This window comes from Indicator indicator, chromosome 1, assembly GCF_027791375.1.
Source record: "Indicator indicator isolate 239-I01 chromosome 1, UM_Iind_1.1, whole genome shotgun sequence".
NCBI classification, from domain to species: Eukaryota; Metazoa; Chordata; class Aves; order Piciformes; family Indicatoridae; genus Indicator; species Indicator indicator.
Genome location: NC_072010.1, coordinates 67807343 through 67830354, shown reverse-complemented (window position 1 = coordinate 67830354; position 23012 = coordinate 67807343). Strand labels below are relative to the sequence as shown.

General features: G+C 39.4%; 1 protein-coding gene across 6 annotated transcripts in view; it reads right to left on the bottom strand.

Moving 5' to 3' along the window:
• Positions 1–6221: 6221 nt before the first annotated feature.
• UXS1 (UDP-glucuronate decarboxylase 1) overlaps positions 6222–23012 on the bottom strand; it is a 63220-nt gene continuing 46429 nt past the window's right edge. For 2 of the 6 annotated variants that reach the window (XM_054381293.1, XM_054381301.1), the window contains exons 10-15: positions 16384–16503; positions 14119–14162; positions 12407–12467; positions 10907–10964; positions 8404–8507; positions 6222–6353 (exon numbers count right to left, since the gene is read on the bottom strand). In XM_054381293.1, the coding sequence (XP_054237268.1) occupies positions 6222–6353; positions 8404–8507; positions 10907–10964; positions 12407–12467; positions 14119–14162; positions 16384–16503 (519 nt within the window). The remainder of the gene's footprint in view (positions 6354–8403; positions 8508–10906; positions 10965–12406; positions 12468–14118; positions 14163–16383; positions 16504–23012) is intronic. The other 4 variants (XM_054381328.1, XM_054381335.1, XM_054381309.1 and 1 more) reach the window with 2 other exon arrangements.

Here is a 23012-nt window from a genome sequence, read left to right as displayed (position 1 = left end):
TTGTGCCCTGTTCAAAAAAGCGCAGCACCAAATTTGGCAACACTTGAATCATGCTGACAATTTCCATCATTTCCCAGAATTTACAACTGGGAACTCAGACCTGCTGAATAAGGAACAATAAAAAAAATCCTGTAAATAAGTACCATCCCTCTCTAGGCCTTTGTAAACTCTCTCCATCTCTGCAGCCTGACTCACTTCAGCAGCTTTCTGTGCCTTGCAAGCTCACAACAAACCGTACAATCTCTGTCCCATGGATTCTCCAATGATCTTTTCCATTATTTTTGAGTAACAGATCTTTGTGGTGTATTTACCTCATCTACTTGGGGATGTCCCTGCTAACTGCAGCAGAGCTGGACTAAATGACCTTTGGGGGTCCCTTCCAACCCAGTGCATTCTATGATTCTGCTATGTTGTATGCTGAAGTTTCCAACCACATATTAAGGTCTAGCTGGGACAGAGCTAACTTCCTTCCTAGCAACATGTACGATGACATATTTCAGATCTGTAACTAAACCAGAGTTGATCACACACCAACATTTTTGCTGTTGTTGAACAGTGCTTGCACAGCATTGAGACTGCCTGTGTTCCAGGTTGTCTGCCAACAAGTAGGTTAGGGATGGGTGAGAGGCTGGCAGGGGACACAGGTGAGACAGCTGACCCCAGGTGACCAATTCCATACCATCTGATGATTTGCTCAACACCAAAAGTGAGGAAGAGGAACAAAGGGATGGGAATTCTGCCTTCCATGGTAGCCATTGCTCAGAGACTGGCTGGGCTTCAGGGAGATATTGAGCACCTTTGCATCACTTGGGTTTTCATTTTTTCCTTCTTCACTTACCAAACTGCTCTTACCTCAATCCTCAAGTTTGCTCACATCTTGCTTTTCTTATTCTCTCCCTTGTCCTGTTGGGGTAAGGAGAGTGAATGGCTGTGTGGGTAGTTTGGTGCTGACTGGGCTCAACCCCACCAAGGCATCAGGTCTGAATTGAGGGCACCTTCCTTCTTGCAGAGGTCCACATGATTTGAGGTACAGCAGTTGCAATGATGTAATCACAGGATTAGATGAAAGGAGGAAAACTATCAAAAAATGTATGTCAAATACGCACAGGGTGCTTCAACCTACATTAACATACTTAATTTCCTTTGATTTTTTCTGTCCCAGAACAAACAAAACTGCACTCTCTCCCAGCCTGTCTATTCCGCTATGCAAACAACACAGAGTGCTTCATATCATCATCATCCCCAGCCACCCCAGCTTTGATACGACATAACCTCTGCACCAAGGCAGAAGAGCATTGTTCATTGTGCCTCCCTTACAGAGCAGGAACAGCTTGGCCATAGCTCAGTTCTTCAAGACCCAATGTTAACACATCCCCCAGCTTGTGGGTATCAGCCAGGCAAGCACAGCAGTCAGACTGATGGGGCAGTCCTATCTCCTTTGTTGGTAATACTTGCCAGGTAACCTCACTATCAAACCACAGAAGTACTACTGCTATACCCCTATAGCCACTCTCATATACTCCCCTGAGTCTAGACAAAGATGTCTCTCTCCAGATCTAGTGTCTTCATCTGCAGCCTTAAATATATATTTATTTTCTTATTTTGAGGCCTTCACCACCTTTAAATTCTTACTTGTAAGTCACAGATGTTGGGGATGGGGGATTGAGCACTTCTAACGCAGGTCTCTTTCCCAGGTGAAAGATGTAACTTCCTTGCTCAAAACAGCTTTATCTGCAGTGGACTGGACAAAAGCCAGATGGTGGTACATAAAACCATCCAATAGTACTCTGTGGCTTCATGATTTGGACCTTCCATCTGTTTGAGCCACAGCACAGTCTAAGGAATTCAGTCCCTGTCCTTGCTGAAGAGCATGTCAGAAACTAGGGAAAACAGCAAGAGTAAACCCATTGTTGTTTGTTCCTGGCAGTAAAGGGCAACAAGACAAGGTGGACAAAAAATCATTGGCACATTTGCTATTACAGAATATGCAAGTGAGAGAAAGAAAGAGACTGGGAAAAGGAATAGAGAACCTGAGTCTGTTTTTTGCAAGAAATATGAATTATTTTATTAAAGCCTCCCTCCTGATGTGGAATCATATTCAGGGACCTCCTGCTATGTGGAAGGAGCTGTGCTTTTCTTCACATGAACTGCTGCTGTTTCTGATAGCTTCAAGGCATCAGAGCCAAAAAGGTGGTCTTCCCTCCTCCTGTCACTTCTGATCCAAGCACAGGAAAATGTCCATAACAGAGCAACTATTAATTTGTGGTGGCTACATTCCCACTGATTTCAGTGAGGGGAGGCATGGATGTTAGCAACGTTGACCACACGCTTCCCCTACTATTAACAAAGCATCTTCTTCCTGTGAACAGGCCTTCTCTGATCAGCATCTTAACCACCTTCAAGGACTTCTTGGCCCCAAGCATTAAACCCACTACTAATAAAGGCCTGTGGACTAGCTGAATCTGTCAAAAGCTCTGTTTTGCCCTCTGTAGTCTGTTCTCTAAGGCTATCAAATTTATGCAATTGTGTTTTGTGTTTCCCCCAGCCCTTGCCTCTTTCTCTCAATTTTGAAACTCAGTTCCAACCCCATATGACAAAAGTCAAAGTTTTTTCAAATATATTGAAACAACAGGTGACCAAGAGACATTCACAAATGCCCAGAGGGCAGTGAGCTCACTGGCTACTAAACCTGTCAGTCTATATAGGTTAACAGAAGCTGCAAACATCCCAGACACAGAAAGACTGTCAGATCATGATTTCCCCACAGACCAAAAAAAAAAAAAAAAAAAACAACAACCTAACCTAAAGCTAGACATGAGGCTTCTCTAGACTACATGTTCTCAGAACTGTTTAACATAAATCAGATTTGCAAGCTCCACTGTAGCTTGTCTGTAGACCAGCAATGTGCCTTAGAATGCTTCTGAGCACCCTACACATAGAAATAAAGCAAAAGTACATCACGTTTGAAACAATAAAATTCAACTACGCACCCCACACTCTTAACTTTCAGCAGCAAGTGTGGCTGTCCTTATGAGGTCCTTATCTCCCCTTCTAGAAGACTCATCTCACTCACCAGCACCAAGCTGGCCAGTTCACCAGAGACCTCTGCTACATGGCATTATTCCCTGCTGAGAGAGGACTGCATCTAACACCAGCTGAGCTGCCCGTTCATGCAGATCACTGTGACTAAACAAGCACCTCAGGTCTGCTCATGTTAAATTTTACCTTGCCTGCCTGATCAGTTGCCAGCCGAAAATCCCAATTGTCCCATGTCCTGGAAATAAATAAAAAAAAGGTAAATTTACAATACATTGTGTTCAGGCATGGAAATAAGAACACATCTTGGCTTCATTTATTCCCAAATCCTGTTTCCAAGCTTTCAGTGCTGTATTCTACCTCCCTCCATCAAAAATGGCTCTTTTGGAGAGGCAGCAGCTGTTTCTCCCCTGTGGTTCCCTGAAAACTTGATGCATCTTTCTTGTACCAAGATGTTTAACCCCAGATAGGAGGAGAAAGCACCAATACACAAAATCTCATTTGCCTTCTCAAGAACTCTGCTCAGATTAGACCAAATTTGAGATTATGCCAGACCTTCAGTTTTAAGTACCAGTAGACTGTTTGAACACTCATGATTCACACCTTTTGAATCAGCTAGAAGGCCTCCAACACAATGGGCAACAGCTGCCTCAGCTGCTGTTTCTGGAAGACACCATTTAGAAAGAATATGGGAACAGAACCAGGAACCTCTGAAGCAAAAACTAGAAACAGCACACAGAAAGTAGCAAATCAGCACAATTTCTCTCTGGCCCAGAGGGAGGCATGCCACATATTCAGAGATGGGTTGTACTGGTACCAGCCATTTGCCCTCTCTCCAATTTTCTCCTTTTATGAAGCAGGTCAGGCTGTGAAGTAAATTCATACTCAGGCTTTTAAATTCATATCTGTACTATCCAAACATTCAGACTTTCTGAGGGAATTTATTTTTTTTCTTTTGGAAAATGCACCTTTTGTGCTAGTCTCCAGAATCATGTTTATCCCAGTACAGTTTGCATACTTTGCACTGCAGTCATTGGACGAAATGAAAACCTGCTCTGGAAGTCACAGTTGGCACCCACAGCTCCTATTTATTCTCTAAATGCTGGACTAGGGTTGCACCCTTGTGTGCTTCTCCACAGATGCTTTGGTTTCCAATGGCACAATCTGTATGAGGAGTAAAACATAAGGAGAAAGAGCACCTTTCTCTAAATCTAGAGCTCAAGTGTTAAAACCACCGTGCTGGGAGATGATTAACAGTTCTCACCACAGAACTACTAAAATAGGGGGCACTACTTTCACATACATCCAGCTGTGGGTTCAAGTACAGAGAGAGGCTGTGCTTTGTGAGAGTTATCAGTAATGACAGGTCACAGGCACATTTGGAGTACTGCACACCATGGTGGCACTTCTTAGGCAATTTAGTATGAAATAAATGCCCTAGGAGCAACTAGAAAAAAGCCTTAAACAAAAAGACCTCAAGCTGCTTTGCTGTGAAAGATGGAGGCAATGTGTAATGCCTGAATTTGGCATCTGAGTCCAGACAGGAAAACGATCCTTGGCTCTCCATCTTAGCTGCATGGCAGATTTCCACTAGAAGAAAACCTGCATATGTGAGCAGGGAAGAAACAATTTTGTCTTAAAAGGAGCTCTGCAGACTTGGTCCAGGCAGAGCACACAAATGAACACAGCAGCCCCAAAATTGCTGGACTCCTGGGGAACTTTACCAGACAGACTGGATGGGACTCCTAAGCCTTGAAAGCACCAGGAGGCTCTGGTGAATAGTATGTTCAGACAAGGTGGCCTACATACCACGTCTCTCACAACCTTCTCTTGGGCTGGGCATCAAGTCATTGCTACAGGTAACTCCCATTTCAACTATCAATGTAAAGACACTCAACAGCTAATAAAACACCAAGCTTTAAAGGGATAAAGTCAATTTACTTTTCTTGATGAGATTTAGGATTTTCAATTTTAGGTGGCACTAAGCCACAATACCTTTTAAAAAACTCTGTCAATCTCCCTTCCTGGGTATCTAGTCTTAAGTATTAAAAACTAAAGGGGAACTACTAAAAATAAGAGGCATTGCATTTTTATGTCTGTTTGGGATAGTTGTTTGTTGGGGGTTTTTTAAGATGACAGGCCTTGTTATCAAAGCTGAAAGTTTACTTCCAATTCAGTAACTCCTTGAAACAGAAACATCTCCTCCATTAGGGAGGCTACAATTTGAGAATATCTTGTACTCCAGCATCAACTACATCAACCATCTCAACTGAAATAAATCATGATAGTTTTGTCCAGTCTATTTCAACAGACATTCTGCAGCCTGTAATATATCTCTTAAGAGACAAGCAGTGAAAAATCAGTGTTATTAACTTTGACCCAATTATTTACAGACTATTACTTTCTAATTAATACACCATAAATGCACAGAAGTCTAAAGCCAGAGAAGTGCCCACAGTAAAATCCTGAAACTAGTAAATAGAAGTTTCATTATTTTATTAAAATAGCATATTCAACCACTGTAACCAATAATACATTAACTTTATTCCCAGAGTATGCACAACACAGTAGTGATTCAAAATATCCTTATCCATGGTAATCAATGAAAATATCTCAAATTCAAGTGTACAACTAAAACTAAACCTTTGAAAAAATCTCTCCTTTAAAGAATACATAAAGCTCTCATACAGAATTCTTTTAAACTCCTCTATACTTAGATGTCAGTGTCTCTCACCTGACAACACCACTAGCTTTTTCTTATGCATAGTAGAACATACCATATTTTATAGTACCCATTTTATAAATAAATTGGCATTTTCCACCCCATTTGTGTTTATCTTCAGCTTCACAAAGAAACCAGTAAATAAAACTGTCAAGGACAGTCACAACAAAATGATCTCACAGCAATATATAAAACTTGAAGATACTAAAAGATGCTTCTACTCTATTTTACATAAAAAGACAGATTTAAAAAGTGCAAGGCAAGATTTGCAGGGGAAGGGGAATAATTGTTATTTTTAGGCACATCCACTTCTTTAAAGCAAGCTTCAGAATGAAATTCCAGTTTGTTCTTCATGATACCTGTTTCAAAGTCTCTCCCAAAAAACCAAACCAAACCAAACCAGGAAAAAAAAATTACATCTGTCAAATGTCAAGCAAGGAATTTCGGGTCCAATGAATAGTCTTCAGTTATGTCTTGTTCTTCCTTTTTTCATCCTTGCAGGTTTTGGTTTAGGAATATACTGATTGTTTGCCTGATACTCAAGTTCTTTACGGAAGTAATGAATTGCTTTATTCAAACCTTCTTCCAGTGGGACCTGTTCCCAAAAGTGAAAAGAGAATTATCTCACTTTAAGTTCACAACAGTTATCTTTTATAATACAGCTAACAAATGACTGCTAGGAAGCTTCACTCACAGCCAATAGAAGTATTAACAGCACCACATACTGGTTACATCTCTGCACTGCTAATGCACGTTAGCTTTTAAACACAACACACACATTTTCTGATATACACAGTCAAAAACACAACAAATTTTAATCTCATCGGATGGTTATGATCCATCTGTTCAGTGTCAAAACAGACTTGCATAATTCTGCTTTTAGTTCATAATACATTGGAAGAGATAGGCACACAGAAATCTAAGCCCCTTCTGGTTTTAATTATTAAAGGTCCTCTTTTACAGAATCTCATGGAATGCTATCACAGAAAGGTATAAAGGTGGTGGGGTTTTCTTTTAATTTTTATTTATTTCTCTAGTGCTCCACTGATATACAGAAAAAGGGATACAAATTATCATCCAGTATCTTCAGCTGGTGTTTTTAAATCCTATACAAGTAACTGTTAATTTTTTGTATTCTGTTCCTGCATTTAAACACTCTAACTTGTAGACAGAACGACAGACATACAACCTGCTCTTCCCAGGAGCCATCTGCTCAGACACGCTCACTGATACCACCATCAACACAAGAGGATAAAATAGCAGCACAAACCCTAATCACCTTGATGTACCAACACTGCACTGTACTTCAGAGTAAGTTTGATACTGACTGTGCTGAACACAAAAGGTCAGAAGTATAAAAGGTAACTGTTTTAAACCTTTTGTGATTGTAACACTCATCATAGTTCCTGTGCTTTCAGACACAGTCTATTAATATCTGGTGCCTCTGTGAATCCTTTCAGAAGGATTTGGAGCTTCCTTTTTCTATTAATAGGCTTACATTTACTAGATAGGTTCACATGCTTCCTGGAAAGATTTTTGCCTGCAAATCTAAAAAAGCCTGCAAACCACTGTGCTAGCTAGAATGCAGAGCAGGCTAAGAAAGTCACACCCTTTCTGGAGCTTAAGTAGACCTTACCTTCCTGAATCAAGCAGCTTTTACCAGCTATGCCTGGTTATACTTCCACAGACAACTTCCACCAAAAAGGTTGAGGAACCAAAAAACAGCAAGCATGGGCATTTTGCATTTCCTGTGCGTTTGCTGTGCAGAAGAACCACAACCTTGACACTGCCTCACATGGCTGGTAAGTAAGCTTTAGAGCTGGGCAGACATTACTGTGGGTTTGTGGGTGGTGAGATGTCAGACAAACCCTGAGCACATTTCAAGCTTATCAACACACTGAACAAGCCCCAGACATCTCTACATCTCTATGTACAATACTCATAGACCACAATTCATCAGAATAAAATAAAAAAAAAGATTAAAAAAAAAAAAATCTGTCATCTCTCTCTAGCTGGCTTCTCTTTCACATGAGTTTAGAGTACTTCCCTTTAAAGAAACTGAAAACTAGAACATTTTTCTAGTGCTCATATTATGCCCTGTTAATTCAAACAAACTTTTTGGTTCCAGTGATTCTACAGATTATCACAAAAATAGACTTACTCCAAAAATTTTCTAAAAATATTTTAATAAAATAAAAGCAAATTTTTTTCCTCCATAATGTGTGTTACCAGAGTAAAATAGGATTTAGGACTGCAGCAACACCCATTAGCACCCATAACTATGAGCCACACATGTCAAAGGTTTCACTGGTCTTACAGAAGAGTAAAAAACATCTTAATATGCAAGTGAAATAAGTTAAAATGCCTATCCTAAAAATGTGGTGGGTTTTGTTTGTTTGTCTTCCTACTTATGGTGGGGATGCTAACATGCTCTTCTGCATGGTACAGGCCACACAGTCTTACCCAGCACTTCCTGAATCATAAGCTAGGACAACATACAGGACACAGCCTTTTAAACAGCAGTCCTGAAGATTATATTAAGCAGACACTCTGGTAACTGAAACACATCATTATCATGTGGTCCTCCCTCATCCCCCTCTGCCTCCCTGTGTTTTCACACACAACAGTCATACAGCTTTACATACCACAGGTTCCCAGCCAAGCAATAACTTGGCTTTTCTGATGTCAGGTTTTCGTTTCTGAGGGTCATCCTGTGCTTCTGAGAGAAACTGGATTTCACTCCCACTCCCTATTAAACAAGAGACTGAGCATTATCATCCACAATTCACTATGCTTTGCATTTACATCTTCCCTACCTACTGGGACAGTCAAGGCTTTCTGCTTCGTAATTGTACCACTGAAATGCCTTCCACAAACAGGTACACTGCATGCCACATCTGGGTGACCCAGCTGTCCCAGAGCAATGTGGACTCTCACAAAGCATTTCACAAAGCTTTCAGCATGGATTCACAAAGAAGAAGCTAGTTTTGACCAGTCTAATAACCTGCTATGATGAAATGACCGCTTCAGTAGCCAAGGCCAGAGCAGTGGATATTATCTACCCTGTCATCAGTGAGGCTTTTGACAGTCTCCTATAACAACCTTATTGAGGGCTGGATGAGCAGACACTGAGGAGGATTGAAAACTGGCTGCCTGGCTGGGCCCAGAGGGTGGTGATCAGTGACATGAAATCTAGCTGGAGACTGATAACTAGTGATGTATCTCAGGGGTCAATACTGAGCTGCTGATACACCAGAGGGCTGTGCTGCTGATCCAGAGGGATATCCCAAGAAAGGAAGCAGGAGGCTGATGAGAACTTCATGAAGTTCAATACAAAGCTCAAAGTCCTGCACATGGGGAGGGACAACCCCAAGGCACTGGTATGTGCTGGGGGACAACCAGCTGGACAGCAGCTTAGCAGGAAAGGGACCTGGGGGTCCTAATAGACAGCAAGTTAAATCTGAGAAAGTCATGGGCCTTTGCCACAAAGAAGGCAAAAGTTATCCTGGGCTGCATTAGGAGGAGTGCTGCCAACAGGTCAAGGGAGGTGATCTTCCTACTCAGCACTGACGAGATACATCTGGGGTGCTGGATCCAGATCTGGGCTCCCTAGTACAAGGGAGACATGGGCATGCTGAAGAGAGCATACAGTTAATGGCTGTTAAGACTATTCAAGGGACTGAAGTATCTTTCCTATGGGGACAGGCTAGGAATGCTGGGACTGTTCAGCCTGGAGAATAGAAGGCTCAGGGAGACCTTATGTATCTGTATAAATATCTGATAGGGGAGTAAAAAGAGGGTGCCAAGCTCTTTTCTGTGGTGCCCAGTGACAGAACCAGAGGCAGTGGGCCTCTGAAACACAGGAGTTTCCTTCTGAACATCAAGAAATGCTGATTTACTGTGAGGGTGACCCAGCACTGGCATAGGTTGCCCCGTGAGACTCTAGAGTCTCCATCCTTGGAGATACTAAAAAGCAATCTGGACATGGTCCTGTGCCACTGCAGCAGCAAAAGGGTTGGACCAAATGACCTCCAGAGGTGCCTGTCAACCTCAACCAGCCTGTGATTCTGTTAGTGTTTTGCTTTGTAAAAGGGCTTCACTTGCTCTTTGCCCACACTCTCCAGCCTAATTTGAATAGAAAACACAATACTTGCCTTTCCTCATGACAACACACAGAAAGAGTATAATTTCTCAAACCAAATCTAGCAAATGGTTTATATGTCATGTTACTGTGGGATTTTATGTAAAACTATACTGCCTATTTGGGAAGACTGAAACAGATCAATTTGTGAACAGACAAATGGAGGTAGCAATTATTATAGGTGCCTGATAGGTTTGGCGGTGTGATTTCCACTTTCCTTCCCTGATCTGTGGATCCATAGAAGTCTTCCAGAGGGAACGGTCCTCTATCAGTAACATCACATGCATCAGCTTCTGTACTGTACGTTTGAACTTGTCTTTTTCAGACTCTTCAGAAGGATTTCTAGAACTTACAGACCAAAATCCTTTAACTAATGGCATCAGTATGTTTCACTTCATTAGGAAGTCACAGTAGAAGACTAAGCACAGACCTTTTCCTTCCATCCTTGAGTATTCTGATTTGCTACAGGTATCAGAGCAAGAATGAAGAGAAAGCCATAGTGTTTTCTTCCCAGTCACATGCAAGGGGGTGCTGAAAGCCCTTCCAAGAGTCACTGATAGATCAATGAAAAGTACAGAAAGACTGCACCACAGCATGAGGTTTTTAATGGTAGCTGAAGGAGAACAGTCTGTGAAAAACCAGCTTGCTGAAGTATCTGTATTTCAGCTAAGATGTTTTCATGCATATGTTTTGTATTTCATTTACACATTGTCCTTGTGCCAAAACAAATTAAAAAACTGCATACATGTCATGCAAAATAATGGGTATAGATTGCACAGACAGAAAGACTATATTCATTCTACTGTTCATGCAATATTTTACATATAATTGAGATGATTTGGATTATCTTATTAATATTTAATTATATGATCAGGATACAATTAAATGTCTTTGATAAAGTTACAAAGAAATCCAAAGACCTATTAAATTATCCATACATTACACACACCAATTAAGTACTAATCAGTATTACATCAGCTTTATTAGGAATTACTTATCATACTCACCAACAAGTTTTTTAATTAACTGGGCAAATTCTAAGATAGTGTGCTCTTCTGGGTTTCCCTAGAAATAGAAGGGATATTCATTACAATAGCAAACACCTAATGACATGCTAGCTTTCTGACATGAGATCTTTCTAACAGGGTCATTTTGAAAAAGTCATTTTGAAAAAAATAAACATTGTATTTTATTCCTTCTTTGATGAAAAAAAAAAAAAAAGATCTTTGAGAAGCTCCATACTCATTAGGAAAGTCACCCTCCATCACATTTGCCTTGCTAGTTCAATGTGGCCCAAAAAATCAGTCTGTAGAGAACGGGATAAGGCACCTCAATCACAGTAAAGACATATGACATTCAGCAGGCCACACAACCACATCATCACTTTGAAATTTGGATTCAAGGACTCTGATTGAGGAGCTATGATGTAACAAGGTAGTATACAGTATTCTCAGTTCATCCAAAATTAGGGAAGAAAACCAATTTTAGCAGCAAATAATTACTTCTGCATTTATGACAGTTTATATGCTTAAGGGCTACTTTCTTTCCTACACAATATTCCTTTTCTTAACATTTTCTTTTGAACAAAACTTGCATGTGAGCTCCTGACCAACATTTCATAATGAAATGCAAAAAGCTTCCTGCTAGCATTAGCTCACCTTCATCAGAATCAATTCCCTCCATCCCTACCTTTCCTTATTGAAAAATGTATCTTTATTACATCTTGTTTGTCCTAAAGCTGAACACTGAGGGACATACATATTTAAATATTGAGCTTTCTGGAGACAAAATATACGATGATGTTTAAAAATATCAGCATTTAGATAGAAACATAGAAATGAATTCATGGCCACAGTAAAAAAGGAAACTCTAGTCAACAACTGCCCTGCAGAGTTCAGCATCTGATTTGTCAGAAGTTGGCATACACAGAAATGACCTGGCACATGCACTCTTTTCCTGTTCTTATATCCACTGCTGACAACAAGCTGACAACCAATGGGATAGAACAAAAATATTTTGATTGTAAGTGCTAACTTCTAAATAGCCTTAATATAAAAAACATATACCATCAGTTATTATCTCACTTTCCTCTAGTCAAGGCTAGTGTGAAGCAATTACAAATTATTTAGAGCTAAGTATTCCTCCAGTGTTTTTTTCATCAAAACCCAACTTTAGTAATTTCCTTGGTGTGTTCTGTGTGTTCTCACTCACTCATTTTTTCCCTTTTTCTTCCTCCCCATATTCTAATTACATAAATATTTTTACTAAAACAAATGAAAAACACTAGAAAATTAATTCTGTTTTTGGAACTATGTGATCTCCATATCTAGGGGCTTAATATTCCTATGTATAAAGAAAATACATGGAAGAATACATTATTCATCATGGAAAGAGGGTTTTTTTGCTCCATTTCTTTCTTCTACAAATCAGCATCAGTGATGAGAAGGAAAACAGGTGCCGTTGTCCACTGCACACTAAACACAGCAGAGCAAAGTTCTGATACTCACCAAGTTGACAGGACTGCTGACATTGCTGTTCATCAATGCCACCAACCCATTCACGAGATCACTGTAAAGAAAAGAACAGATTGAGACAATTTCCACTTCCCTATAAGTAATATTTTTGTCTAAAAAGGGAATTGCCTCCTCAGAGCTTGAGTAAAGCAGATCAGGTAACCAAGGAATACTGCAATCAGAGTTATAGTGTATACTTCAATGGGTGCTTGTTTTCTCAGCTGTTGGTTACACAGTCTGTACTGTAAGATACACTGAACTGGAAGTTATTTTGGAAGAGTGATTATCTTTGGGATACCCTGGCTCACTGAAGTGTATCAAAGAATATAAAAAGCAGTCAAGTTACTAAAAATCAATTAAATTTCCTCTTCCTTCCAGTACCCAAGCATACTTAGAGGCCCATTCCTAACACGTTTACAACAACAGAATATATTGTAATACAGAGGCACAGGACACCACCACCTGTCTCTGAATTGCTTTATCACTTTCAGAAAATCTTAAACCAAGTTTGTCAAAAAGCAGTATTTTTGTCTCCCTAGAAAAACAACCCAAAGTTATCGGCAACAAACTTAGCAGCTTGCCCCTGGACACACAAATCCAGATGCCTTTCATCATGACTTAAAATCATCAGGAAAAGAAATGGCTGCTTTGAATTGATGGGGTTTCCATACTGTCTGTCTCTGCTGTTATTCATAGAATCATAGAATGCTAAGGTTTGGAAGGGACCTCCAGAGATCATTGAGTCCAATCCCTCTGCAAGGCAGGACCGCTTACAGCAGGTCACACAGAATGTGTCTCAGCAGGTTTTGAAAATCTCCAGAGAACAAGTTCTACAACCTCTCTGGGCAGCCTCTTCCAGTGCTCCACACCATCACAGTAAAGAAGTTTTTTCTCATGTTGAGATGGTATTTCCTGTAACTGAGCTTATGTCCATTGCCCCTCATCACTGGCTATCACTGAAAAGAGACTGGCTCCAACCTCCTGACAGCCACCCTTCAGGTATTTGTAGACATTAATAAGGTCTCCTTGTCAGCCTTCTCTTCTTCAGACTTAAACAGCCCCCAGTCTCTCAGTCTTTCCTCATAAGAGAGGACTGTCCTTTACGCATCCTCATAGCCCTTATTACTTTTAGCAGAGATAGAGAACATTTCCAGTTAGAGAATGATTAAAAAACCCCAGAAGACTGACATGGAAGTTCAGCTAACATGACAGAACAAAAGATTCTGAAGAACAGATACACTTTTTCATAGTGAAAATACATTCTGGCACTGCTTACACTGCAAACATTAACTACAGCAATACCCCTTTCAAGCAGTTCCTTCCCCTTTCAAGCAGTTCCTTCCCCTTTCAAGCAGTTCCTTCCCGTAGATGCATAGATGTACAGCACCACAGCACAGCCAAAGACACACGGTGGCAGCATTGCATTAAAATGCAGGGAGTGACAAACTGCTCAACATTACAAACTCATCTGCCTGCTAGCTGCTGTCCCTTGAAGGGAAGAACACATTAATATTTCAATGTTCAACAATTTTTTTGTTTTTGTTTGTTTTGGTACTTTTAAAAGCTTCAGTGTCTCGCTTCTGAAATTAAGGCTGGCCTAAGGATGGATATAATTTCTTTTGCTAAAATGCACATGTATGCAAAGTGGGCCAAGCTCAAAGAACCATCAAGTTAAGTAAACATCAGAGAGTACAAACAAGGCTTACCTGACATACTGGAAAGCTCTTGTCTGAGTTCCAGGTCCATAGACCTAAAAACAGAGGAAAATAAGAAAAGTAACATGAAAGACCTCTCTAGCCCAATTATCTTTTCCTCACCATTCTAGAAAAATGTCTCAAGAAGAAATATGATCAATGTTACAGGAAAGGAAAAAGTTGTGCTTGCAGAGCCTTTGGCAAAATACTGGTTCTTTGAAGGTCTTCTTACCCTTGCATGTCTTCAGGCAATTTGTTAACTAGAACTCTGCATGTGGGGAACATTCCCAGGGATGTAGGACAGTGTTGCTTTGTCCTTTCTTGGAACACTGAAAGAGGCTGCAGCATGCACTCAGCCAGCAAAGAACACCAAATATCTAAAGCAAACCTCAGACTACTAAGATGTGGTTATGATGAATAATTTTTATGCATTCATTAAAAACAGTCAGCTTCAAGGAGACCACCAAACATTAGTAGTCTCTAAAAAATTGTGAAGAAAAGTAGCACTGTAAGCATTTAAAGCGACCAGGACAAATAAAATAAGTAAATTACAGTAAAACAAAATTAAAAAAAATAGAATAAACCAAAACAGAATAGGATAAATAAATAAAATAAAATAGCTAACTTCCAAAAGATATGACTCCCAAAGTCACCATAAAGACTGGCATCAAAATAATGGGGGGAAAAAAAAAATCAGACTTTTTTCTCAGGTTATGTGTTGTCACTTTGCAGCAAGTAAGCTGTTTAAGCTGAAACAGGCATTAAACTATACTTAGAGTGTATATAACGGTATCAGATAATTTTTTCACAGTTGAATTGTGTGCCATAGTAAATTCCCTAGAACACGAATATTTAAATTCTGAAAGCCATCAACAGGAATACTAAAGAGGTGAAAACACTTCAGTTTAGCTTGAGACACATGTATCTTACCATCTACCTGCTACAACAGTAAAGTTTTTTAGAGAGACAGAACAGAAAGCATATTTGTTTTCAGGAAACACAGTAAAATTGGTATACAGGCCATGATCTGTCACTTGGTAAGCCTGCTACTTTCTGAGATTGATTCAGAACCAAAAGGGTTCACATTTCAGTGGGCACTGGGTAATTGCAGGGGTCTGAGGTTTACCCAGTAACTGATTCTGAGAGAAATGTGCTAGGAGAGCACACTGACAGCTTGATGGACTCTCGAAGCAAATAGGAAGCAGATTTTATATATGTATATAAAGCTCCCTGCTTGTTTTCTCTTAGTTTATAGGATAAGCTTTACAGAACTATCAATTTGTGCATGATTTTTCTGAAGTCAGCATTGTGTCTACCTCTTCTGCATTGCAGGCAGTAGCTGGAAAATACAATGCAGTTTCCTCCTCCCAGTTTCTCTTAATAAACCCTTCCTTTACAGCAATACAAAGCAACAATGGCCATGTTTGCATAGGCTGTAATTTCTTCACATTAAAGAGATGCCTTCTCCAGAGTTTATTTACTTCATTTGAACAATGACTTTAAACAGATTGTCAACACGTTCAATTTCTAAAAAGTTCAACACTTGTTGTTCTAGTCAGCCAAATTCTGTGATGATACAAGGGTGAAATTTTTTTGCATCTCAACTACTGCTTATTACTGACGATTGACTTTAATTGACCTGGTCAGCTAAAAAACTTCCCTTAGTTCTTTTCTTATATTCAGTACTGTTTAATGTAAGACAGTTGGTCCCTGCAGCACAGAGTGGATCTTATCAATATCTATAAATATCTGAGGATAAAGGTGATAGTCTCTTTTAGGTGGTACTCAGTGACAGAACAATGGGTGTAAGCTGGAACAGAGGAGATTCCACCTCACTGTGAGGAGACGCTGTAAGGGACTGGAAATCATTACATATGTGTCTCAACATTGTTGGGAGAATCATTTGGGATAATTGTTTGGAATATGGGGAGCTTGGCACCCTGGGGTCACTTCTTTATGGTGAAGGTGACAGAACGCTGGAACAGGCTGCCCAGAGAGACTGTGGAGTCTCCTTCTTTGGTGACTTTCAAAACCTGCCTGGATGTGTTCCTGTGTGATCCTGCTTGGGTAGGGGAGTTGGACTATGTGATTTCTGGAGGTTGCTTCCAATCCCTAACATTCTGTGATCTGAACTTGGTACACTGAAAGACCAGATTTTTAGGACAGGAGGAGAAAACGCAGTGTTTTCTAAAATCTGTCCTCTTTCATGGCACATAAAGATAGAATATGAAGAAAAACAGTTCTTCATGTCACAGAGAGGTCATTGCCATTACTTACTGTTAGTGGTTCTCCCTGGAGAGCTTGTAGAATAAAGTTACTGACAACTCTACCATCATTCATGTGCATTCGAGGACCAAAGGTATTGAATATTCTGGCAACTCTCACTTCAACTCCTTCCTGTAGGCAACAGAACAAGAATTGTTACTACCTTAATAAGAGAGTCTTTTTTCCTAGGAGTGGAAATGAAATCTCCCATGTCCAAAAGCTGTCTTTAAGAATCCCTCTTACAGATTTAGCATCCATTGTTTTCTCAGCATTAAATACTTCTAACCTCTCCTCCACACTACTGGAAACTACAGTGCATGCAGCTGATGATTTCAGCATATGCATTTTCTTCTGAGAACTCAAGAGTTTTTTCAGCAGTACCCTTCCAACAATAAATTATTTCACCTGGGACTTACCTACATTTTTTGCATATAACTGAAGTCTCACGATCACCAGTTATGGCACCAAGGAAGCATTTCCAAAAATTAGACAAGTTTAACACTTCAGGTAAGTATTTCTACAAATGCTATAAAATGAGTGGATCTCTAACCACAGTCCACACTGTTTCTTAGCTCTCTGCTACTTATTAGGCTGTGTAAACGCATGCATTAGAATCCAAGTCTCTTCAATGGCTTAGTTTTTTCCAATGAACACTTCTATCATTCCTTGAAGTCCTTTCTGCATGATATTTTGCAAATATTCAAAGCAAAATGCAACAGATCTGTAAAACTGGAAACTGTCTGGACAAAACATAATACTGAGATACTGCAGACTGGAGTTGTCTCTAGGTATTTTCTGTTTATTGACACACATTTGACACATTTTGTTTATTGACATATTTATTTGGATGAGCAAGAGTTCATGATATAGCCTACAAGAAGGATGTTTGGTCTTTGTGAGCTGAAGTATGCACTTGGCTCCTGATGAACTCAGAGCAGTGTAGTGCATTGTAAATAGATAGATGCTACCATGTGACAGTGATAGCGACAAGGCAGGGAAGAAAGTGCCAACTTCAGCCCAGTCCTATGCATCCTCCTCTCATTTTCTGGTCTTCCACCCTTCCAGAAAAAGTCATTCTTGTATCAGTCACAAGGAAACACTTTTAATCTGAAGCAAACTTTGTGCTGCTGAGTCAACCAAAGCAATTGAAGTCACAAGAACAATGTTCTGGAGTTGCAAACATTCAGTTGCTCTTTCAGAGGATACATAGAACATTTAGTATTTCCAACGCCTTTTACTAAGGCTTAGACCGATGCTTGCCATTTTCTTCGAAGACAAAGAGCATGCATGGAAGAAGCCACATTTGTGGTTGAAGGCTGCAGCTCATATACAGTTCACGCAGGAGAGACATGGAAACACATTCTTCATGGAAATAAATGTAGCTTCACATACAAGAGAAACTTGCAGGAAAATCTGATCACCTGTGAAACCAAGACCATTGCTTTTTTGCAGATGAGAGTGAGAGTATTAAAAGGCACCCTTAACACTTTAGCTATTACTTGGTGATGAGAAATGGAAAGCATAGTATAGGTAATAGCCAATGCTTCCTAGTACAGAGAAGGACAAATAATATTCAGTTCTGTTTAAATGCAGGTAAGGTTTCAGTTGCCATGATCACTGCTTCTATTTGCAACCAAATTGTAAGCAACCAGTAACCAGGGAGGTAACTCGTGCCATAGGAAAAACAAAGTCGTGGGCCTTTGGCACACAGCAAGAGTGCATCAACAACAGAGCCAAAAAAGTAACCTTAGAATATCCACTTGACCCTAGCTGAGAGATGCTGGAAAGAGCGTTAAGCCCCTTCCCATGCAGTCAGAAACACATAATTTCCTGTTAGCTAAAAAAGCATGCCAGTGTAACATGTCAAACATACACTTCCAGTAGCACATTACAGAGTCATTCCTGGTGCATTCACTGTATCTGGATAGACACACTCTGACAGTTGCCTTTTTTTTTTTTTCCTCACCATTCTGTCTTAAAAAGGACACTGACTCCTTTAGGGAGGGATTGCATTTCACATGGGCTTTCCAGATACTGCCATTAATAACAAGTACAGAAAATTAGGCTCTTGGAAGATAGTACTTGAGATAAAAATTACTCATTTAACAATACTGATGAAAAAGCCTCTCTTGTACTGCATAAGCTACAGTAGCAGCCTTGTTTTCCAGTATTGGCTGGAAAAGAGCAAGGATTCTAGAAAAAGAAAAAACCAACACATCCTCTATAGGCACTTACTCACAGCCACAGTGAATCTAGTATTTATTCTCCCTTCTATTTATTCCCCTCCCACCAGTGTAATGTTGTCTTTTAAAATGAGTAACTTTTTATTTATAGCGTCATCAAGCAAAGCTTTTCTGTGCAGCCTACTGCTTTGAAAAAATCTATTTTCTGTGCAGCTCAATTTATTTGTGCCTGTAAAACTGGGATCTGTCTATGCAAAAGAAACTCTTCTACACAAGAGATTCTGAAGTCTGTTTCCATTTGCCATTTCACTAACAAGACCTTTGAAACAATCCTTTTTGCATGTTGTGTAACTATGCCTTTTTGTTCTAACTGCCTAAAAATACTTATGGCACACTCTTACCTATGTCCTGTTACTCTGAATATTAAAAACATATTAACTATGACTGACTACTTCCATCACATTCCACTAGCAAAGTAAATTACTTACCCAGACTTGTGACAGTAAGTCACATACAATATTTTATTATATCCTACATAAAGGAGAAAAACTTACTTGGCTAGAGACAGCTTGAGACTAATCCCTGACACTGAAATCAAAAGTGATCAACTGGATTTTTTCTTCAGAGTTCAAGACTACGCCTTCCTACAGCAAATTAATCAGAGAGAAATTTCCTTGAGTAATCAAAAAAAGAGCCTAGGAACAAGCTAATAAAATGCAGCATTGTGGGCTGTTAAAGCACTTCAGCTCACTCTGATACTTATCAGCATGGACATGGGCATGAACACTATACAGATGCAGAAAAGTTTGTTATGGCTTACAGAGATACCTCCTCTGAACACTCAGAGTATTCTACAGCTGCCAGTCAGAAAATAGCATTAGTCACCCAGTCTCCCCTGCAAAACAAACTTTTACAGTCTTCAACACAAGTCTTTGTTATTTAATTCTAGAGATCCCTGCTCCAGAAAGTATCAAGGATCCAGAAAGGATACTATAGTAACATCTTAATTTAAAAATATGTATTTTAATTTTATAAGTCTTTTATGAAAATATATCTCTTTGCATTGACTTTTTCAGAAAATAGATCAATACAGAAAACAATTCAATTGTCAAGAGGTTTTTTAACTGAAATGGCAGGTTGTGCCTGTAATTCATAAGGATATTATGCAAGTTTCTCTTACTAATTAACAGTGCTTCCTTCTCTGTAAACTGTGTGAATCCAGCTGAACTTCAAAAAATGAATTAAATCTCCCTGCACACAGAATCAGGAAAGGGAAAGCTGCCATAAACTACTCTCTAGCAGACAATTTGCATGAATTAAAAGAATCTGCCAGGGAAAGCCCAGATGGTTAGATGATTATCAGTGTGACCTGACAAAAGCCTTTACCAATGCTTCAGCTAAAATTACTAAGATTGTTGCCTGCATCCCTTGCTTTAATAGTTCATTTCTTACTGATTCACATTCTTTCCTACATCTTACAGAGATCATTAACTAACTGAAAATTGTTCCCAAAACCCTGAATTGTAACCACAGCAGAATTACTAATGCAGTGTTCACCAGGATCCATCTGTGATGTGTTTACTACAATACTTTGCACTGAGGCTTGGTGGAAAGTATTTTATATACATGTACTGCCTATTGTGTAAACAAAATTAGATTACTTCCTGGTTACCAATAGCTTTTAAAAAATGTTTTGCAGAAATAGCAATGCTGAGATCTGAATTTTACACACAGTAAAGTTCCTACTAATCAAGCCAGAAAGGACAATCACAATGATCTCGCTCTACTTTTGGCATAACACAGGTCCCTGAATACAACTGAAAAACACCTCTAGTACTCTTTATCTTACAGTTGAAATATTGCCATGCTTATAGTTCAACACTTACCAGACCAGGGACACTACCATTTCCCTCTGAGGTCTTCTCAAACCATTAGTTACACATCCCTGATAAAAGCGTGTCCTATTTCTAGCACTTGCCTCCGCTTGCATGCCTCTTGTATATACTGTACATGGACAACAACAGGCCTGTTCCACCAACACTTTGACAGGAGGTATTGACATTGTGTACCCACTTAAGTACATCTCTCTGAATTTGGAGGTTACTCCCTTCAGACAGGACTTTTACCTTCAATATTTTACTGTACAACGTAGCTTCTGAACATGAAGTGACAGATAGCAAAGCCAGTGCAATGCTTCCTCCTCTCCCCATTTGCTGTCAGAACCACAAACAATTCAATACCATCATTCCACAAAAACAACACAGATTCTGCATTTTTCTTAAAGAAACTGCCAGCAAACTTCACGTGCCAATGCCAAAAATGAGTGCTGTTTGCTTAAAAATAATCTAAATTGAATATCATGAAAACAATACAATTAGTAACAACAAGAGAATACAGGATAAACTCCCAAAAGACATTAAACCAAACTGCTTTATTTCAACATTGCTATTTGTTTTCTAATTACTCAATAACTACCTCATTATTCACTACTCAATGTCTTTTCAGTTGCAATTCAATCAAGAGTTTTCATTACTCCTACATTTTACATGAAGGCTTTTTATGATTACTGAAACCAGCTCAATTTGTGAATTAAACCAGAAAAATCACCCTCATGCTGTAATTGCAATGCACTTCCATGTTACTCTCTCATATTACTATATTAAACTTCATCTCTACCTAAAATGTCTGTCACATCATGTCAAGTACAACTGAGCCCTGAAACATTCCATGGTGATCTCAAGTGTTGCTTCGCCTCTGGAGAATTTCCATACAGATCAATGGTATAGGAGGAGAAATTAAATTTAGTTCCTCAAACACCCTTAATATACACAACATTCACTACATGCTGAAAGTCCTCTCTCACCTCTTTTTCCCCTCCTCACCTCTATGTTTTCTCCACCTACACGTCTTGCATTTGGAAAATGGTAGTATTACCTTATCCAGTAAAACAGAAGTTCTGTGGAGGAGAAAAAATACTTGCTGTGCAACTGCATCACATCTATAGCAAGTCACACACTTCTATGTGAAGTTTATGCAGAAGAGAATTTGAGAAGGACATGTAAGGATAAGCACAACAGTAACAAAGGTAAGAGCACAGAATGAAGACAGCAAATAGATCAACAAGCTGTCACTGTAAGAGAGTTTCAAAACTATGCCTTGCATCTTAAGGCAACTGAGTGAACTGAGAAAGGCTTTCCAGGAGGGAGTACTAACAAGCACTGTAAAAGATGAAGGCAATGCTGAAGTTCAAATCAGAGGATGCAACTTGGTTCCCAGATGAACAACACAAGGAACTAAAGTTTCCAGTCACTTGAGAAATATTTAGAAGCAGGTACTTCCACCCACACTAAGGAGCTTGGCTGACCCACCCTCCCACATGAATTTACGGAAGGAGAGATGATCCCAGAAGCCTATAGCAACTATCTCCTCAAACCACACACTCAGGTGCCTCTCACAGGATGAACTTGTGTATGTGCTTTGAATTTGTGAGCCCTCCATTTCTTCAGCAAATATTTTGCTCCCTATCTCTCCTTTCAAGCAGATGCTTATATAGTACTGAATGTTACTACTGCCCTTGGACTTTTTGATAAGGAGAACTGTTTGGCTTGTTGAAAGACACGAGCTGTAAAGAAGAGATAAAATCAAGAAATGCTTAATTCATAGGGTCAGAATAAATGAACAAAACAATGCTGCCAGTAGAAAAGAACACACCAAAAAGGTCTTGGTCAGAACAGCCTACCAAGGAACTCTGAGACAGCTGTGAATGAATCTTTGACTAGATTCAAGAACTGTTGAATATCCCATCTGGAAGTATGATGTAGAACGCATTTTTTATATGTTTTTAAAAAATACATTATATATTTAAGGTACATAACAACATGCATGATGACAGAAATTTTGGGGGAAAAAATGACAAATAATGCAGAAGTTCACTTGTTTCTTCTTTTTATTGAAGCTGAGAAGATTCTGGAGATATTTTAGCCTGAAACCCTGTAAATCCAGTTGTTTTGATTTAAGTCACTCATATCTGAAAACCCTATGAAAAGCACAATACTTATTTTTATAGTAGAAGTCAGACTTTTCCACTAGCAAAAGATAATCTCTCCTCCACTAGTAGTGGTGTATCATCTAAACTAAAAAAAAAATCCAGCTCAGCAATATTTCAGAATATACCTGAATGGAGGACACACTTGGACAGACTTCACTGACCCATAATAAAGTACAAGAAATACCTCATAGAGCTACCTGTAGGAGAGAGAACTCATTTGCATCATGAGTTTTCATTTAATGCATGTGTGCATTGCAACTCCACCTCACAAACCTTTACTGTCCTTTGCAAATCCTGCATAAAATTTATAGGGATCGTATCATGACTCATCCTGTGACTTTAAGATACAGCTCATGATTTTCAAAATGACACACACTCCTGCCTTTCTAAAAGAATACTGCAGTGTCTAC